Raw genomic sequence first — 21,562 nt, 5'->3', positions numbered from 1 at the left:
TAGGCTCCTTAATTGTCTGAGATTCTATACAGTTGAAGTAGCTCTATAGTTGTAATATTTTTTTCAAAAACATATATTGTATAATGGTTAAGGTGCTGTAAGCAACATTGCTGTATTGCTAGAACCTGTAGTAGCACATTGTGACAAGTTGTGTGATTGGCTATTGGATTGGCTATTTTTGAATAGCTGAGGTAAGTGGTAAAACTCCCCCAAGGACCCTTGGGGGTCCCCTGACCCCACAGGAGGTTATCTGCTGGTTCGTCAGCTTATGGTAGGCCAATAATGGTTCCATTATAGGCTATAGCCTATATAGCGCCATTTGAAAAAGGTGCTACATTATAGCACCTTATGATAACCATTATGATAACCTCATATGATTACGAGCCAAATAACCACTTTTAGTGGATGGTAAAATTGTCCGCTTCTGTATCTTATTGCGACAGTATAGGTCACATTTACTTTGAAAACCTGCAGCTCATGTCAGTCAGTCTCTCTGTCAGTCACGCCTCATGTCCACGCTTGTCACACTCATATGGCCAAGACAGAATTCATTTGCAAGTGTGACTCGCATCAAGGCAACCACGCTTGTAAATTAATTCTGTCCTTGTCCCCCTTATGCCCATATGGAGATCCCTGATGTCATCAATATTAAGCCCATATCTGGGAATGCCCATGGACATATTGCATCAGTCTCATGATGGTTGTCGCAACGTGAGTCACACTTGCAAATGAATTCCATCCTTGTCCCTTTTATGCCCATATATGGAGATCCCTGATGTCATCAATATTAACGGTGGACGTTGTGGGTGCTGGGGGCGTGTTCTCTCCTCCACGTCATCAGCGCCCACACCCTAGGTGGGATTGGCGAGAGGGCCTTTCTGTGAGTTTGCATGTTCTCCACATGTCCCCTAGGTATACCCTCACAAAAACATGCAGTAAGCCTGGTCTCTATAATGCCTCCCCCTGGCCACCTGGGGCGCCTGATGGAGGGGAAAGGAACTGGTTGGAATAACATGTTCCTTCCACGCACTACGTCCAGCCGGGGAAGCTCCCCCTGGCAGGTGATAAGAAGTGGCCTGCTCACTCCTCATGCACTGAAGGAAGCATGAGCTCAGTTTGGGGCACTCCTCAGGTTGGCAGAGTCTCCCAGGATTACAGCTTAGGCAATTGGCACTGGGTGAAAAATGGGTTACAAAAATCGTGGGATAAAAATTTAAGGAAAAGAAAAATGTGACACCATGTAGGCCTATGTCATGACAATGCTATGTTGGCCTACAAATTCCAGGAAAGTCTATATGGCTGTCTGTCTATCTCCAGAACTGCGATTGACTTCATACTTGCTGTTTGCACTAGTTATTCTTTAAACCTATAGCTTCTGGTGAAATTGACAAGAATCTACAGTCATACTTTTATCTATTTGTCTTATTTATTTCTTCAATTTCCTACCATAGAGTGAAAGGAGCAATTAGTGTAAAAATACAAGATATATTTCATAAGCCTGCAGTACAAAATGGTCTGGTTACAGAGACAATAAATATCATGCTGGGGCCTGGTCCCTTTTATTTGATAGACTGACTTCACTATACAGTCCTATAACAATAACATATATGAGGGAGGGCCTGTGTGTTTTAAATTCAAGTTTGGATATTTTCAGGTTTACTACTTGTATGTTGCGTTCAAATAGATTTTTTAAATTCAAAATACAATGCTGTAAATTGTAACTGTTAATCTACATTAAAAACGTTCATAAACTGTAATAATTGTGCTGCTCTCCAGTTGTCTGACTGTCAATCAATCGATCCAAAGAAGATGACAAGAATAAGATATTAAAGTGATTTGATGTCATGTCTGTGTCAGAGTCAGAGAGCGGGTAACACATGTTGTTCTCTGTTGGCATTGCACTAACCTGAAGAGAGTATTGAGCATTCTGTTACTTCAGAAACATGGACCAAGGCACCCCAACACCCTAAGTTCGCCTCTGTGTGTGTGTGTGTGTGTGTGTGTGTGTGTGTGTGTGTGTGTGTGTGTGTGTGTGTGCGTGTGTGCGCGTGTGTGCGTGTGTGCGTGTGTGTGTGTGTGTGTGTGTGTGTGTGTGTGTTTTACTTTTCAGTAATATAATTTCAGACTGAGAAGATATCAAAAATGACATTAATTGGTATTTCCACATAATAAATTAAATTACCTAATAATAAACTAGCTAGCCTAATATAAATATAGGAAAATGATCCACATAGGCTAATTAACCTATGGTCTGTTCAACTGCAAATACCATAAGGACAACAAATTATGGTCGACTATATACAACCATAATAATTTCCTAGGTAGTTAGTAGGCCAAGTCTACGTTTCATTTACGAAATATCTACGAAGTCTTCAGTTTCATTTCTCCTCTTTTTCTCACTCGGGATTCTCCCCCAGTCAAGGAGAATCCACTTGAACGCCGCCACCACTCCTTCTCTTCTCATTGGCGTGTCCTCCTATCAATCAAGCCCCTGAGCCAATGTAAATGTATTGGGACTAAGGGGGTTGCCACACCGTGATCCTATTTAGGACTTCCGTCGCAACAAAGCTTATTATTCTACCTACATGTTGTCTAATCTTTCTCTTGTCTGTGATAGTGCGACGGATCAGACCCAGGACACTTGGAGGAGCGTTCGCCGATAGCGGTATGTTATTTTGTTAAATGTATCTGCATATTGAAATACACTAAACGATGCCATCGTAATTATCCTATGCTATGATTGCGTTGTATGTCTGCATTAATGAAGATGACTTAATTAAAAACATGTTGGTGTTTCGGCGTTACTGCTTAATAATGTAGGCTAACAACACAAAACATAAAAGATGTCGCATGTCGTAATAAACTGTACAATCCAGGGATCGCAGATATAGCCTATTTGTTGGTCGTGACTGTTGTGTATCGCAGCACAGGCCTACTCCTGAAGTGGTAACGCGATTGTTTTATATCCCGCATACTTTGCAAGTGTCTTCTTGTGTACCGCAGGAAGAAAAAAAGAAGGCAAAGGTTTTAACATCATGGCACTGGACGGATGCGGCCAGCTATGCAAATATGTCCTCATCATTTTCAACATCTTTTTCGCTGTAAGTAGCCTACCGTTGATCTGATGTAATGTAATTGAATTACAGGCCTACTACCGTGTTTGATTTGGAACGGAGTATGGGAAGGATTTTCTGTTTTTGTTTTTTTTCCTCGGTTAAGTTCATGCTGAGTCCAACCAGAGACATTACATCGCAGGCGTTGTTGTTGTTGTTTTTGCTTAAATATGGATTTCTAAAAAAAACACAAAAATGTTGTTGAAGCTAGTTAATGAGTTATTCTTGTATGTACCGTTAGGCTATTATTGAGGGGGGCAAAAAAATGTTTTCTGCACATTCAGCACCTTGGACAGCGAGCATGGGTCATCCTTCAGCAGCGGGGTTGAGCGCACCCACGCATAGTTAGGCACTAGGCCAGGAGACCTGCATTTATTCCATCTGGAAACATTGTTCCAGTTCCTCTACGACTAAAGTGAACATTTGTTGCAGTACAAGTCGAGAGCCTAAAGTGTCTGTATGGAACAATTGTTTAATTTGGATGGGAACCGTTTTTATTTCTTGTCCCCTGTGTTTTGTTTTGCTTTGATGTTGGTAACAAGAATCATAAGCATGTACATAATGTGGTTTCATGTCCTGTTTGGCAGGTGGTGGGGTTTGCTATGTTGGCTCTTGGCTTGTGGCTGAGATTCAGCAATGACACCAGAGGCTTTTTCGAAATAGATATGCTCAACACAAGTGCATTTGTCATTGGTGAGTTCATCTTTGCTATCATTAAGATTTAATTTCATGGGATATTATCTCCTGTCTGCAGAAAATGAAATGAACTGACACATCGCAGCCCATTATCAAGACATTGACCAATTTTCTCTCGCTTTCGCTGTCTTCATATAACAGGTGTGACTGTACTGATTTCACTGGGTTCGGTGATGCTGGTTGTGGTTGCCTTTGGAGACTTTGGTGCCTGTAATGAGAATCGATGCGCCCTCCAAGTGGTGAGAGAGAAATTATCCTTTTCCTATAGTAACACTCTGTTGTGAATTAAAAGTAATCCTCTAGTGGGGTGGGAAGTGGTCATTCAGTTAAATTACTTGTCTGTAAGCCAGCAACAAGCTCGGAGAACAAGATGAGTTCTAAAGTTTAGCAAGCACTTACACAGCATGATACATTTGGAGAGGTAGCTGGAAGAATTAAAATGACTGATACATTTAGATAAGGATTGGACAGGAACTGACTGTACTGCGCATTCAGTCATGTGATTAAAGGATGTTCTAGTAAGCAGATTACTTTTACTTCAACAGTGAGTGAGATCCTGTGTGTTTGGGTGTGCAGTATCTTCGATAAAGTAGTGCATGGCAGAATATCTTATATGCAGTATACTTCTGCAGCTATACTAGAATTAATTAGTAGTTTAGCTCACCACAGATACTGGGATGCACGGTCAAACACCAATATTTTACACCGTTTTGTGTTCTTGTGATGGTCTGCACAATCTCTACATATAAATTGGTTTAAACTTGTTGTTAAATTAGTGACTGCTTCACTTGACACGTGTGTGATTCCACACAGTTAGCTGGTGTCCTTAGTCAGCTGATGTCATAGCTTTGTCCATTCTACTATCTCTCATCCCTCTGTCTGTACTCAGCCATTGTTAACATGACAATAGAGAATTTGACATGTTTTACATTATAATGAAGTGGGTTTTTCCAAGGAGTGAGAGCGGTATGATAATGATGTGTCACATTTCCATTTGTCTTCAGACAAATCCTGTCTTCACCTGCATGGGATATCTCACTAGATAAGCTCCTCTGCTCTATTCCACCTCCACACAAAACAAGTCAGTCAGAGCTATCAGAGAGTAATGGCTAAAATGTTCACTGGTGTTTCTGTTAGGTGAAGTGATGTGGAGAAGTGATTTAAAGACGTGAATGGTTGACCTGGGTAAATTTAGTGGGTCTGGAATGGGTCACGGCCCCTCAGAAGTCTAAAACACAAGCCAGCCAGTGAAACACAATCCCGCATACCAAAATAAGTTACATTGACTAAACACCCAAACACCACATTTCATCTGTTGGTTTTCAAGAACCGCAAGTAGTCCTATAGATGAGAAATTCACCTGAGAAGTTTTCAGTTTTGAATTGTTTCAAAGGACTTAAAAGGGTTAGGTGAATGACATAAATCAAAATAGACAAATGTTTTGTTAGCTAATTGTTGTTTTCATATAATCTCTTTTATAATCATAAATTAGCTTAATACACACTAATAAATGACTCTTAAAATGTCAGGAGGTAAAGGGTTTACTTGTTTTGCAGTAAGTTACAGTAACTGTAACTTCTGGAAACATGCAGACACCCTGTGATTTGATCCTTTTGTGGCTCTGTAACCCACTGAAACGCAGCAGTGGAAACCTGATATGTCAGGAGATGGTGTGGAATGCAGGGTGATCCTGCTTGTGGCTCAGTAGTTCTACCTCTGCTGCATGTATTTATTCTGCATCTAGCCTTTGACAAGACCCACATTGAACATATTTAACTAAAATCTTTGCTTCTGGGGGTCCGTGGAACAAAATATTTATAATACATATCATTTCGGAGGTCCTTGTCATGACAAAATGATATGTATTTGGCCGCAGACCCCTATCTAAAAATATTTTGTTCCACGGACCCCCAGAAGCAAAGATTTGAGTTAAATATGTTCACTCTCAATTTGGGTCTTGCCAACTGCTAGATGCAGAATAGAAACACGCACCTCTGCTCAGGTCCCCATATCCCTAACATTCCTGCACTCTGACCCTCCCTCGTTATTTGAGGCATGGTGTGCTTGTGTTTTATTCAACCAGTGTTTGTATACTTATTGCTGACATTTTTCTCTTGTAAAGGAAAAATGCAAGTTTTGTGAAGACAAAGCCACAATGAAAGGGTTAAATGGTTGCCGCTGCTCACAGAGCTTACTTTTCAAAAATAGCATTTCCGCATAGCATTTGTCTCACGTTTCCTGGGATTACATTGTTTTGCTGTCATACCTCTCATATCCTAGAGGGGTTTCAGGCTCAGTCTTTGTGGGGACTCCCGTAGACATTCCTAAAGAGTTTGTTTGCACATTATTTGTAAGGGGTAGTAGTGTTTTTTCCAAATAGTTAACAAAATAAAAACAAAACAATTTTATCATATAGAAATATAATGCAGTCAAGTCAATGTTGTATTTGCAACACAGCAATACATTTGCACTTTGTGTACAACACAATCCACTATGTGCTGATGGAAGCCACATAGGACCTCAATAAATGTCATAAATCTATCCCTAGTCCATTAGCTGGTCCCATTACTTCTTCCAAGACATGGCAGCCTTATTGAGAATCTGAAACTGCCTTCAGGCTGAGCTGGTATGACTCACAGAAATGGACCGGGAAAGTACCGAGCAGCCCCACCACAACAACCATTTCTCTCACCTTCTATGGTTTATGAGGTGCTTCACTCCCATAACATCAATTTCTCCTATTCAATTTAGCATTTAGGTGAAAGTTTAAGCAGCCAGGAAAGTACATTAATAGGGACACACTCCAACCTGGTCAAAATCACTCTTATCCAGGGTGTCTTAGAAGTGCGAGATCAGAGTAAATTAATTGATGAACCCCGGTCAACAACAAACAACAAAATGGACACGTAAATAGAGTGCAAAAAAACTATACCAGGTAAACATCAAACCTAGCATCCGTCTAAACAAGTATTTGTGGTAAAGCAATATGTAAACAAGTATATTAAATCAACATACAGGTCTATCGCTAATATTGTGTAAACTATTGTGTAAAAGTTCATAATATACTTAAACTTTTTTAAGATTTGTTTTTGAGGTTTTATGCCTTTATTGATAGGACAGTAGACTGACAGGAAATGGGGAATGACACGCAGCAAAGGTCATCGGGATCGGTACTCGAACCCACAACACAATGTCAGGCATCAGAGCCTATGTGGTATGCGCCTGGACCGGTAGGTCAGCAGGAGTCCTAAAATCACGCATAGCGGTACACTCCTTGGCTGCCAAACCACAACCTCCACCCCTCATTTCTCACATCGCCCTCTTCTAGCGCCACCATGAGGTCGATTCTTGCGAAACACATTTTTGGACACTGCTCGTACAGATTTTGCCCTAAAATCACGCAAAGCGGTACATAGTATCTCTAAAGTCATGTCATCAACATGGATTTCACATATTCCCTCCTGATTGCCTACCATTGCCTTTGTGTATGTGACCTGATGGTCGCTTATCTCCCGATTAGGGAGTCTTACTGGTATATTCTAGATTAATTGTGCATGCAGAAATGTCAAACTTCTGAAAGGTTATGTTAATGTATGCACTCAGTACTTGGTGTGGAATACTTTTGAACACATTTCTTCATCAATGGGGCGTGACATGAAGGTGGTCAGCCCAGGTTTGCTTTGATAGAGGCCTTAAACTCATCTGTGTGGTTTAGTCGGGTGTCTCTCACCTTCCTCTTGACACCACAACACAGATTCTCTGTGGGGTTCAGGTCAGGCCAGTTGGCTGGTCAATTAAGATGGCTGTGTTGACTCTGAACTTGATCAAATACAGCGTGGAGCAAAAAGCAGCATTGCATTGTATTGCTGGTGTTGGTAGACTGCATAGTATAAACAAGCATGTATCAAATAAATTAGACGGGGAGTGAGTCTGCAGTCCTGCCTGAGAGGGAAAGGTCATTCCACTGCCTGGTAGCCTGGAGGGAGATGAGCCCAGGACATTTGGAGCTTTGGCCAGGGTGTTTTAGGGAAGGGACGGGACGAACAGAGACAGAACAGTAAGCGGTAAAAGGGTGTGGGGGTGGATTATGTCCGGAAGGTAAACGGGGTGCCATGCCCTTGATTGCCTTGTCGGTCATCACCAGTGTTTTGAACTGTGGCCAATATCCCAATGCCAGTGCAGGGAACACAAAAGGGAGGTGAAGTGAACATTTTGTTTGGAGGTTAATGACTAGCATTAAACATCATGCACAAGAATAGGGAAATAATGAAACAAATGAACACTTGCTCATTATTCAATGCTTTGTTTACCACTTCCTTTCAGTTCGCTGTTCTGCTGGGACTCATGGCTGGGATTGAGGTAGCACTAGGGGTGCTCGCCTACTCCAGAAGTGATGAGGTGAGAAAGAGCAAAAGAAAAGTTGACAAAAGGATGAACAATACATGAAAATTCAACTACTAGCACCAGGGAAATCTATCATTGATCTGATTCATCTTGTCATTTAATCTTCACTGTGTAGGTTGGGGCACAGCTGTCGGAGTTCTACAGCAGCATGTATACTCTGTACGTGGCCAACAAAGATCCAGCCAGTGCCGTCACGCTCACGCTCTTCCACAACGCGGTATATTCAGCTTATAGTCATCATGCCCTTTTCATGTTTTGCAACTATGAAATTCCCTGGAATTGAGCTTCTTTGGGAGTTTCCTTGGAGGAACATGCCGCCTAATCTCCCTCCATTTCTCCTCTTTCTCCAGTTCCATTGCTGTGGTGTGGTGGGAGTCATGCTGGATGTGGTAAAACAGACATGCCCCAAACCAAGTGGGATCTGGGAGACTTTCACTATGCCTGTAAGAAGAGTATAAGACTAGATCGATGCTGATCAAAGTTTCTGAAATTGCAAGCTGCAATAATTTAAGACCAAGTATTGTCAAAAATCATTGTTACTTCCATTGACAACACATCTCAGTTGAAAGCTCAATCAAAGCAGAAAAATATTTTTGTGCAAAGAATAAATAAATTAACAGGTCAGAGGAATAATGCTACATCAGCATTCCTCCTTTGGGCCATTGTGTGAATGTAGGCCTGGATGCAGTGGGGCTCCTGCAGCTTGGAGACATTTGGCTTGCTACATTATGGAATTGTCCTACATCTCCCCATATCCAAGGGCCCTGACAAACCCTTCTGTCCTTTTCACCCTATAGGCCTGCCCTGCAGTCATTGCAAGTGCCTTCAAGAGTAAAGCGCCAGTGGTCATGGCCATCTTCCTCGTAACTGGAGCTCTTCTGGTAAGCAGTGGCAACATACAGAGCACTAGAACACATTATTCTACACAGTACTTTAATACAGTACTATATATGGTATGTGTATATATACAATGTATGAAAATACACAGTATGCAACTCTACTAGGTTTACAACACATTAACACAAGGGCAACATACAACACAATTTAAAAATAAATGCATACACTGTCATACAATGCAACTATCTATGATTGGCTGTAATTATCATGCAGTATAATAGGCCCATTCCATTCCATTGACAAATGTAATTTTTAAGTATGCTTCTGTGGCATTTAGCATGGGAATATTGAAAATAGGGTAATCGAACTTAAATCCGTCCTTGTTGGATTCAGGATTGTAATCAAATGTAATTCCGGTAAAATGTTCATGGTTGCATACAATCTTGTCCCATCCCACCGTAAAAGACAGAAATCCCGCTGTGACAGCCATACTTTCTGCCACATATCACTGACTGTTAATCTGGGGTAGCCCGTTTTATTTCCCATGGTTCCAGGCTAGTCCAGTTTAAATCGTGGGGTATAAAACAGAATATGCCAGAAATTACCACTTTAGCCCAGATTATACCCTTCAACCCTTGTTTTCCATCAAAATTATTTGAGTAATATCTTGTTAAGCAATACCTCTCTAGTCCAGATTATTAGTGGTTTATGCTGTTACATCGGGGTAGTTATTACAACAGTAATACAGAAATGCTCCCTGGCGGTATTCTGAAATGTAGAATAATAGCAAAATTATACAAGACACTCTCCTCCCCCCCTGTAAATATGAAGCCAAAGATATTTCCAGTATGTATACAGCACTTATAAACAATGCCAACTGGATTATAAATCAATGGAATGGGTCTGTATTGTAGCAAAAAAAACTAACACTGATACAGAGTGATTGATATTGGGCAGAGCTGCTCTTGAGGAACGGAGAAAAAAAAGCACCATGATGTTGACAGCAACAGTAGAGTATGAGCTGCTGCAATACTGTTGTAACTGTGGTTAGATGGAAGAATGGCTAGGACAGGATAAGCTGAAATAGAACACCACTGCTAGAGCTGAAATAGGACACCACTGCTTTCATTTAATGTCCATCATATATATATATATATATATATATATATATATATATATATATATATATATATATATATATAGGCTGGGACTTTAACTGATTAATTGGGATTAATTAATTACAGAAAATGTATGTGATTAAAAACAATTACGCATTTTAATCGCACTTAGTTTTTGCACCACAGAACCTTCAGTTTTGGGCATACTGATCATAGCGATGCACCAAGAGACAACAAACGCAAAGGGAGAAGTAGCCGATCAGAGCGCTTTGCTTGGCCCAGTGGATGCGAAATTTCGATTTAGAAAACTCACTTGTTGATTCACTCGTACAACAAAATGTTTTACTTGAAAAAAAAAATGCTTCTCAGGTCAAATTTCGATGTGCGATTAAAATGAGATTAATTGTGATTAATTAATCACAGAGCCTGTAATTAATTAGATTAAAATTGTAATCGCATCCCAGCCCTATATATATATAATTTATTTGGGAATTCAATGCAAGGGTACAAAAGTACAGGTGCATACAAGTAGATTTGTATAACTCATACCTCCTGTTTTCTTTTGTACACCCTCCCACTTTTCTGCCCCCCTCCTCCTCATTTCAAATCTGTCCATCCGTCTATACCTCCTTTTAGATGGTTGCTCTGATATGTAGTTTAATCCTCAACAGCAAAATCCGTCGTTCCCTCTTGGCTCCCCAGTACATCATCCTGTCTCATTCCTCTCCCACCCTCGCCAATCCACAACCCCTCTTACAGCCGGCCATGGTTTCCATCTCTTACCCCTCCTATGACCAAGACCTTGTGGTCTTTCCCCCTCTCACTCTGGCTAATATCCCAGTGGTTGAGGCACAGCAATAATTCCCCTCACGCCTCCCAATCTCTACACTCAGTTCTTGTCATCACAGTTTCTGCTGTTGTTGACTCCCATTCAGTCTTCTTTCTTTCATTACTGACATAGAGAATAACATCTTGTTGCTGAACACATTCATTCAGAGGAGAATAGCATCTTATCTTTACAAATAATTGTATTACAAATCTAGGGGATTTTAATTTGGTTACTGCATGGCGGTCTCTCTCTCTCTCTCTCCCATTTCCATCCTCCATGTTGGATATTCTTCTCCACCATCTCCAATTTCATGCATGCTTCTTATAGGTGGCAGGAAATAATTGCTTTGATAGTGGGAGCAGGGAGACAACACGCATAAACCTTTCTCGCTTCCGCTCTATATATCACATACTTTCTCACACTGCAGCTGGATTAAACCCGGACGGGAGGTGATAAAAAGGGAGAGTGTTGTTTACTACCACCACACACACACACACCACTTCTACTGCATCCCATTTTCCGCTTAACCCTTTGCTTTGCGTACTTCTCTTCCCCCTGGCCGTCCCAATGATAGATCACAGCCCTGGTGTGCACGGCTATACTCATCAGACGGATCAGGAGAGTCCAGCAGCCAGTGACTGCATACTACACTGCAGTATACTGAAACGGGAAGAGGACATGAGGAGGATGAGCGATGGTTTCCCCGAGACCCTAGCGTGCCCCTCCCCCCATCCCTGCCCCCATCGTCACGACTGCTGGACCTCGAGCTGAGCCGGCATAGATATGTTTACAGATTCAATTTCTTTCCATATGCAAACTACTGATAGGTTTATTTTTACCTCGTTATTTTACTTACATGATTTGCTTTCAAACCATTCTGTGGTTCTGCCACTGATGAGTGTGAGATACGTTTATTTTTTACCTATGTGTTTTTGTTATTGTTGACATTTTTATTCTTTCAAATCATTCTGTGGCTCTGCCACTAATTTTTGTGGACCCCCCCCGCTCCAAAGTATTTCAGGGCATTTCTGCAGTGCGGGGTTTAACTGAACTGAGGTCCAGAAACATGTTATATCCAGACTTGTCACCACCATAAATCTTTTTGTTTTAATCCTGCAGTGTGGCTGTTGAGATGGATGCCATTTTTAATTAGCCATTATTCTTCTTGCTTGGGTAATGTCACTGTCAGACAGGATTTGCATACTATCCTGACAGGCCTGTATCTCATGGGGCATACCATTAGCCATCGCTCCAGGATGACAGCAGTCCATCCATTTTACAATGTATCTCAGCAGGGCAGAATACTGAGATGATGACCTGATGGGCTGCTATCAAGTTCCAGCTCTTAAAGACGTCATGAAATGATAAATATGTTATTCACACTTTTAGAGCATATCTGTGGTCATAATGGAGATATTATTTATTTTGAAAAAAACAAAATCTATTTTTGTGTATTTTTATGTAAAAAGTCCCTAAAAGTTCAATCTTAATTACTTCCTGACAAACGAAAACGTAGTGTGTGGCAACATCTGAAAACCCGTCATGATTTCATTCACCTGTCATTCCCTCAGCTAGGCCTGGCATTTCGTCATTTTAGGGGCAAGGGAACGTTGGCCAAATACCAGGGCAAAGTACACAGAAATAAAATAAAAACGTATGGATGATTTAATTTTAATATAGTACAAGTACAGTATAACACAATCTGTTTATTACACAAATTAATCTATTGGCAAATGCCAATAGTTGTACAAAGTCATATTGGTCTCAATATTTATGACATTCAGTCCTGGACTCACCTATTGAAGTAGTAATCATATGGGCATTCACAGATTAGAGCTGTTATTTACCAACAAAAGTTATTTTCATTCAAGATGAATTGTGATAGGACTTGCAGTAATGACTTTTGTTGATTTTTCACTATTTAATTTTCACTATTTAAAATATAATATTTCGGATTATTTATAATATACGATTAATATTTTGATCGATAAGTTGGTTAGCCTAATACACATTAATGTTATCAACTGTCATCCAACAGGTTTTTATTCATTTTTCATAATCTATTTCTCTAGGGCCTGTCATAATTATTACATAATCGCCTAATCACGATTATTTGAGATAATCGCATAATCATCATAATCATTTCCATGTTCATATATTTTCCAACATTTTAAAAAATTGTGGAAATAGCTATTTCCAATATTCATGTTTTTTTATAAAGTATAAAGTTATTAAATATGCAAGTTATTACGTAGTCATATCTGTCCTGTGCAATTTTAGTTTACAAAGCCTAAAAGCCAAACAGAAATATAATTTCTATTCATTCTATGTTCAACAAACAAACAAATCATTAATTATTTGAGCAACAAAAAATCTAATCATTAATTATTTGAGTGACAATTAATCGTCAAGTAAAATTGTGACAGCCGTTTTTGGTGCATACAAATCGCAAAATTGTTTGGCAAAGCCAGGCTACTGGACATTCTGTTCACTCGCTCCCCCCTCTCATTACACTCACAATATAGTACAGTCTAAATTCCAGTCTGTTACGATTGTTTATTTTAACGTTAAACAGCAGCTATCTCTCTGTCTAGTGTTTCTCTCGCTCTGTCAAAAGCGTCGCTTGGCTTCCGCTGCATTTTTTAGCTGCACAAGACTCATATCGGGCTCGAAATCAAACCTAACACTGTTTAATACGAAGCGTTTCACTTAACAATCTCAACCACAAACCAACTGTATAGGGTTGCACCACCAGAACTAAGTTCTGTCCTAAGTTAGTGAGTAAAGTTCTTACTAAAGGCTTTGTAACTACTAGTTAGTTTGTAACTACTGAGTTACTTACTTATGTTGCACCACGACTGTTTATGGCATAACGTAACTAGTAATGCGTAGACTGATCTTAAAATAATGTATAGTCGCATAAAATGACGCCATAGCTCCCGAATCCAACGAACACAAGTAATTCTACAATCAAGAAGTAAAACTTGTATGGTCTTTTGTCAACAACGCAGGAACACAGGGCAACACATACTTTGAGACTCGGGGGAAGACTCTATAGGACTTAGTGCTGACAAAATGCTTGGGTAAATATTTAGTTGTTACTTAGAGATACGTTATAACTAATTTGTGTGGTGCAACAGCTGAAATTGTAGTAATGCTTAAGTCTTGACTTAGAAGCCATTTACGTTACAACTAAGCTCGAACTTAGTGTGAGTTGGTGCAACCGGCCAAAAGTGTCTAAAAAACATATTGACAGAAAGGTAGAGGAGAAAACGGTTTAAGCAGCTGGGACAGTACAAGTCGGGCAAAAAGGCCTCTGATTTCACGGCCAAATAGGGGCAACGAGGGCCATGGCTGCCATGAAATCCCTGCCCTGCCCATTGTTCATGTTCCTCCATACGCAATGAGGTCTCGTTAGGTAGACACTGTTGGGCTGCTACCCTGTTGTGAATCTTATTCAAATCAAGGTGATGGCCAAACGGTGCATTACAAATGTTACCGTTTTTTAAAACTTAAACAGTGCGATAACAAACATTCGATCTGAAAACATTTGAGGTGGCAGTAACATAAACATCCTTCGTACTTCCTCTCTCTCTGCCTTGCAGCACAATACTGTGGACACAAGGCTTTGTCGTTTTACATCCTATACCCCGAGGGGACAATAGACTGCAACTGGCTGAGACACAAGCAGCCAGTTTGACAAGAATTTTCAGAATAAAATCAGTCACAAAAAAGCCATTTCATTACGTCTTTAAGCATGGAATTTGATTGTTTTCCTTTTTTTTTTATTAAATGAACTTAATCTGTATCACATTCTTCAAACACAATTTGATCACATCAGGTTTAACCACATGAACCCCATCATTCACATTCTGGGATATGCAGAAATAGCATATCTACAAGCTCACAATGTGTCGAACTACAACACATTGTGAGCTTGTAGATTGGCTATTTTTGAGGAAGAGATTTGGTGTAGAGGAAAATACTAGCAGACCTAGTAGAGCCCAGGGGGACCCTGGTCAACTAAATACTTTACGTATATTGGAGTTTAAGTGGTTAAACCCCATTTATAATGCTCACGTGAACATTTTTTTGTTGCTGCTTTGCATAACAGCGGAATGCTATTTGCACATGCTAAAGGGACCATTTCTACATTTATAATTAGCTATACTATTTAGTATTTGTGTATTATAGGCTTGATATCTGACCTTAGGTCAAATTACTGTCTTGACAGCATGCCTTTGTGTTGGCTGAAATGCTATCTCTCTCATTAGTAGTGTTCAAGTGTTCAGTGGCGGGCAGTTGGCTTTCACATTACACGGCTGGTGTTATATCTGACTGGTGTATTATGTTAACTTTTCTTTTGTTCATTGCTCCAGTTGTTTCTACAGAAAGGGCACCTTTATAATTTTGCTGCTGTGCCATCATTTCAGCTATAGTTTTGCAACTTGCTTTGCACGAGATAATTGCCATTTGAATATCATGTTTCAGATTTGAGTCTATCAGTAAGACCCAGGCCATATGCACAAGCCATGAGGACCAAGGGCCCCCTTGGTTCTTAAGAGTCAATTTCCCTTATTCTTTCCACCATCAAGTAGTTACAAGTGAGACTGTTGAACATTGATTGTATAAACACTTCACAAGAAGTGCTTTACAGCTGTGAAGCCAAAATGTTGCCTTCCGACTTCCTAAAAAAGCCAGCATCTAACAAGAGAATCCGTTAGTCTTGTGTGAGAGAGTCAACTGTCACTAAATCACGAATGTTGTGAGATACGTCTTATGTCTTGGAGAACCTATTTGTTTTGAAATGTATACATTGCTTGTCTTATTGCAAATGTTATGCTACTACCAAGTTAACTGGATGACTAATTATAGCATTGCATCTATGGAGTTTATTGTCAAAGAAATAAATATACAAGAGCTTTTTTCACCCTCACCAAATCTATATGTTCACTTATTTTCAGAAAATGGCTGAGGAAAGCAAAACAAGGACACCATTTTATGAGTTGGAGTGCCTTTATTTCTTTATTTTTGCTCAGCTGTCATTATTGGGCCCTAGATAGAAAGGGAAAAACATTTTGTTACTATACTGTTAAATTTACAGTGAAATCATGAAGACTATTGTACTGTGATAGCGATTAGATCTTTGCCGTCTAGGATTCAACTTCACTTTACAATGAGTACATTTATTAAAATAACAGTTGCATGTATTTTATTATCTATTAGTTAGGTTTAGTTATTTTGAGAATTTTATTATCTTGTGCTTTACTGACTGTTATCTGTAACCACATTTGAAGAGTGCTACATAAAACGTAATTATTGTGGAGTTAAGGGAATGTACAATGCACTAGAGCTTAAATGACATTGGTGTTGGGTTGAACTCACTCACCACTGATACAGCCAACAGAACAGTGACCATCAGCAGTATCAGCATCAGAGCACACATGCGTTGAGCACAGGAAGTAGATCTGAAAGTAAGAAGAAGACCTCAGGTGAACAGATCTGCACTCCACGGTTACAATGACGGAGCTCAGCCCCCTGCCACCACAATTATTGTTTTTATGGCTTAAGACCTGGCTTCAAAAGGAAGAAGACTCTCCCGACTTAAACCAGCCTTAACTTGTAAACCTGTGTTATTATGTCACATCAAAGCATGGAAAAGACATTCACTGGACAGGACATGTTTAAGTGGGACCTACCTCTGGCTCCGCCAGGTGAAAGTGGTTTACTGTATCCAGGTAAGGAGGACTTCCTGTGGGTAGCGATGGGAAATGGCTGACAGTGAGTCTGAAGGTGTGGTTGAGGTGTGTGGGTGAAGGAAGAAGAGTCTGGGAGTCTTCATGGCTTGGGCAGCTGAAGAAATACAGGGTGAGTGCAAGGTCACTTGATATAAACATACGGTACAGGTGTCCTGCAGTGAAAACAGCAGATCTAGAGGTTTGTGAAAACGCATTGTGAAATTAGGCATCAGAAATTAAATGGGTTTGACAATTCCTAGAGAGCACTTATGAGGCTGAGAAAGATAGCAGTGTATAATCTGGGCAATTACTTCTTGGTTTGATTCAACCCCAGTGAGTGTACAATCTGTCAATGTACAATTAGCCAGTAGCTATGCCCCTCCCAAAAAGCTTTTGTCCAATGCTAGCTTAGAATAACTTCCTGCTTGCCAAGGTTTGCCTTGGTAACAGCCTTGGCAAGCTGCCGGTTGCTAAACTAGCATTGGACAAAAGCTTTTAGGGGAGGGGCATAGCTACTGGCTAATTCAGTGGTTTCATTCCAAATTCCTAGTACAATACCTCATTTTGTACAATTACCTGGATTCTATCACTCAATATCTCACATTTAGAGCACCCAGTCTGTACAAATGTGTCATTTTAGCAACCAATGTCCTTTTACAAGTGCTTTAAATGTGTTATAAATTATGTTTTCAAATAGATGCTCTTAACCCTGCAAGGCCCAGCGTTGCTTTTTGGCAAAAAAAATTAAATAATTAAAAAAAAAATATATATAATTAGTTTTCCTGTTCTTTTTTCACATTAACATCACCATTAAATCCTATTGTTTAGTATTACACTGCCATTGGCCACGATATTTGTATATAAATACCCCCCACAGAGGCTGACATTCACACCTCCCAGAGAAGTTGAAATTCCAGCGTCTGGACGAACAACATCTCACTTTTTAACTGAAGCTATTCCTCACTAAAACATAAGTAAAATGCTGTAATATTTTTTTTCGTGATCATTAGAATGTCTAGAACATGTACATATGTTATTATTGTGAAAAATATCCCCAAAATGCAAATTAGAGCATGATTTATGGCTATAAAAACTTACAAAAACATTATACATTTTTTAACATTACATTTTCCTGTGATTAGGACTCCTACAACACCATCTGATTTTTTTTTTTTTAATTGGCCAGTAGAAATTAATTCGGGTCTTGCAGGGTTAAGTAACTATGCAAGTAAGTCTTAATGACAATCTAAAAATAAGCTATACCGTTTATCCATTATCTATAGAACATGACCTACCCATCATATATGAGCATCCAGTTGGGATATGGAGTATAAGTGTAAGCCAGGCAATAATCAACCAGGAGTAGCAGGTCTGTCTCTGGGGGGTTCAGCAGGGCCACCTCTATGTAGACAGGTCTACCTTGTACAAGGCTCAGTGGAAGATGGGCCTCTGGATGGTAACTGGTAAAAGACTCATCTAATAGGACAAACTGATTTACGTAAGATTATATCATGTCAAATGTTGAGCAAGAAAGGAAAACAAACACAACAACATTGACTAAAAAATGATAGTTGAATGCAAATCAACCATGCTCCATGTCTTTGTTGGGGAAGTAATAGTAGTAGAAGGAGTAAAATATAAACTGTGTTGGTTCTATAGTCTCGCGTAGCCAGAGAACTATTCCACAATCTCCGAATGCTATATAGAGTCTGGAACTAAAGCTCCTGAACGGCACGTAATGGAAGCTGGATGTCGGTTCCCACTGCCAACACATCCCCAAACAAGATTTGGTGCGTCCTCCGCAGACCCACGCAGGCATGGACAGACAGATATTCATAGATGCATCCCAATAACTGAAAGGTTCTCAGAAAGCGTACTATTTGTTCCATTGTACATTCTGCCATTTATATTGGCTAAGTGGCACAAACGTTACGCATAGCTCAGCCAATCAGTGAAGCAGACGGGTCATATTCTATACGTTTCTGTTGAACTTGAATCTCTTATAACCTGTTCCCATCCGATTCTGTACCGTATTCCTTCCTGCTGTGATTATCTACTTTCCCCACAGAGACCAATACTGTGCATCTTATCTTAGGGCCACTTTCTCACCAGTAGCAAGTCTCAGCTGGACAAACGTGGCAGCAGACGTAGTCTGGACGGATGGTGGTGGAGAAGGACACATCACCTGGAACCTGACGTTACCTGGAGAACCCGGGGAGGACCTGCACTCTACCATCAACCTAGGCACGGACACAGACAACTTCATTAGTAAATCTATTGCTGTACATAATTATATTGAGAGACAATGCATAACATCATCATGGAGGGGAAGAGATGAAGTGAAACATAAACCCATTATTGATTTTTATTCCTTCACCTTCACCAGTCCTCTGTGGGGGAGGGGAGTGCGTGACTATAGGTCTGCACTCTGCACATCCATCTGTCTGAGATCTTGTCTGGAGCATATATCCTATACTATGAAGCCTATTGGTATATGGTTACAGCTGAAGGTTTGTCACTTATCATATGTCCATTTGTCATTCCGTCTGCCATTTTGCCTGGCTGATATATTTATCGCCGGCTTCTTCTCCACCATAGGATGACCAAACTTGGTATATGCTTACAGCAAGGGAAACTGTGTGTCACCTAATAAAAGTAGGTCCCCGAGACCCAATCACAATCATTATTTGTCCGGGGACCCCAGTATATGAAGTAGACACAGACCTGATTGCCCTGAAATACTTATTTTCTATACATGTTTTCAACCAAAGGCTAATTTACACTTCACATTACCATTTTGACAATAATGGTCCATGCATTATGTTTTAATAGTTGTAGTTTTACAGTTTCACAAATTACCTACTCGCTGTATGATCCCATGCTATGGGCATCTGGATTTGAAATGCATTTACAAAAAGGCACAGAGGAACTACTTTCTCATATACACGTCCAGAGCAACGTACCTTACGGGATATCCTTCATGCATGGTGCTGTGGTCTTGTTGGAGATACAGGATACCTTGGACTTCCAACAAATAAACCACCGTCTGTCCAGCCACCTACCAGGCACACAGGGCAGGGAAAATTGCCAAGTGAATGAGACAGGATGATTGATTTCGTTCAATAACATTAACACTGCAATTGAGAGAGTCACACCATTATAGAGTACACTAATAATTCAATGCGAAAGCTGCAGTAATGTTATCGATTACCCATTCTTCTATTTAGACGTATCAAACCTCATGTAATACACCCTGTACAAGGCAATGTGACCCAGTCAAATAAAGTCATCTGAGTAGAGTGTAATTTCCATGAGCTCCATATAATGCACAGATACATCAGCGATGTGTGGTGGTCCATGTTAAACTATACAGAGTAGAATATTCATTTGAGGCATTTAGCTGACTAGCCATACGCGGCAGTGAATTACACCATTTGCAACAGTAGAATCAGATGCCATTTCCGAAGATCACCCTCATTATAATCTAACAAATAATGTGCAGAATTAGAACAGGCACATGAGCTAAGAGGAGGGTACAATGAGGAATTGAGGATGTGTTTGTAATTAAAATAAACAGAGGCCCCTGTCCCTCTGAGAAACTGAAGCCTGTATCAGAGTGTACGGTGGAGACCTATCCACCGCAAATTTGAGGTGGAAAGTCAGAAAATAAGTGCAGGCCATCATAGTCACGGCACACAGTGAAGTCCTTTACCCCGTCTAGACCGGTTCAGGTCGACCAATCAGTGAACGGGGTGTAGAGCCTGTCTGTCTGATAGTAAAAACAGAGAGATGTGTTGGGATGCACGGTGGAAAGCTCTCCACCGTGAGGAATGAACGTTGTAGTTTCATGACTCAAAAAGACTCGAAAAGACTACACTGCGGTGTAAAGCCTTCCACCGCGGACCCGACTATGATACGGGCTTGAGAAACAATGTCAATTGAATGAAGGGGTTAAATAGGCAGGGCTTACATGTGTGTGTATTCCACAGCCTTCCAGAGGTACCGTATAGAGGTCAGGGTTAGAGGTCAGTCTGTGAGGCATACAGGACCCATCATGGACATAACCTGACAAATGATCAGGAGGGGCTACTGTAAGGTCCATCACAGAGTCAGGGACTGCAAAGACCAAGTGCTGCCCCACTGTGCAGTCTGTGGGTTCACACACACACAATCACAGAGTCAGGGACTGCAAAGACCAAGTGCTGCCCCACTGTGCAGTCTGTGGGGACACACACACACACACACACACACACACACACACACACACACACACACACACACACACACACACACACACACACACACACACACACACACACACACACACACACACACACACACACACACACACACACACACACACACACACACACACACACACACACGGTACCTCAGCAATCTTTCAAGTGTCCTAATATTTTCTAATGGTGAATGTTGTCAGGTTCGTTTGGGAGTGACTCACCCTTCACAGGGTAAGAACTGTCAGGCCCAAGGCCACACGGTGAAGCAGTGGGAACAAATGCACTGGCCTTGAAGAGATCTGAGAGGGAAGAAAAAGTGAAATGGGACCCAAGACCAGCCAGACAGATTTTATGGCACAAGTCTTGAAAGTTTAACACATTGTTAGATATGATATACTGTATACATAGTCTATATTCCCACAAAGCCAGCCTAAATAAGTATCCCATCAAGAAAGAAAATATATGAAGCGATTCTGCCCCCTTGTGGTGATTTATCATACAGACAATGAAATATTCAGTTAACACCACCCAGATAGATAGGCCTCTCTCAAAACTTTAGTTTTAACACCTAATAATTTAAAGATTA

The 21,562-nt window shown here is 40.5% G+C and overlaps 1 protein-coding gene across 2 annotated transcripts; it reads left to right on the top strand.

The window, feature by feature from the left end:
• The first annotated feature begins 2,550 nt into the window (after positions 1-2,550).
• On the top strand, positions 2,551-15,919 carry cd9r (CD9 molecule related). 2 transcript variants are annotated; one of them, XM_080724191.1, is made up of 9 exons: positions 2,551-2,665; positions 3,004-3,101; positions 3,701-3,806; positions 3,951-4,048; positions 8,133-8,207; positions 8,329-8,430; positions 8,564-8,656; positions 9,011-9,094; positions 11,572-15,919. In XM_080724191.1, the coding sequence occupies exons 2-9, from the start codon at positions 3,036-3,038 to the stop codon at positions 11,659-11,661; spliced, it is 714 nt and encodes a 237-aa protein (XP_080580317.1). In that variant the 5' UTR covers positions 2,551-2,665; positions 3,004-3,035; the 3' UTR covers positions 11,662-15,919. The 2 variants fall into 2 exon arrangements, with proteins under 2 accessions (XP_080580317.1, XP_080580316.1); XM_080724190.1 differs by having other exon boundaries at positions 10,805-15,919.
• Positions 15,920-21,562: the final 5,643 nt, after the last annotated feature.

This window comes from Nannobrachium achirus, assembly GCF_963921795.1.
Source record: "Nannobrachium achirus genome assembly, chromosome: 4".
Taxonomy (NCBI): Eukaryota; Metazoa; Chordata; class Actinopteri; order Myctophiformes; family Myctophidae; genus Nannobrachium; species Nannobrachium achirus.
This window is presented reverse-complemented; position numbering and strand designations above follow the sequence as displayed.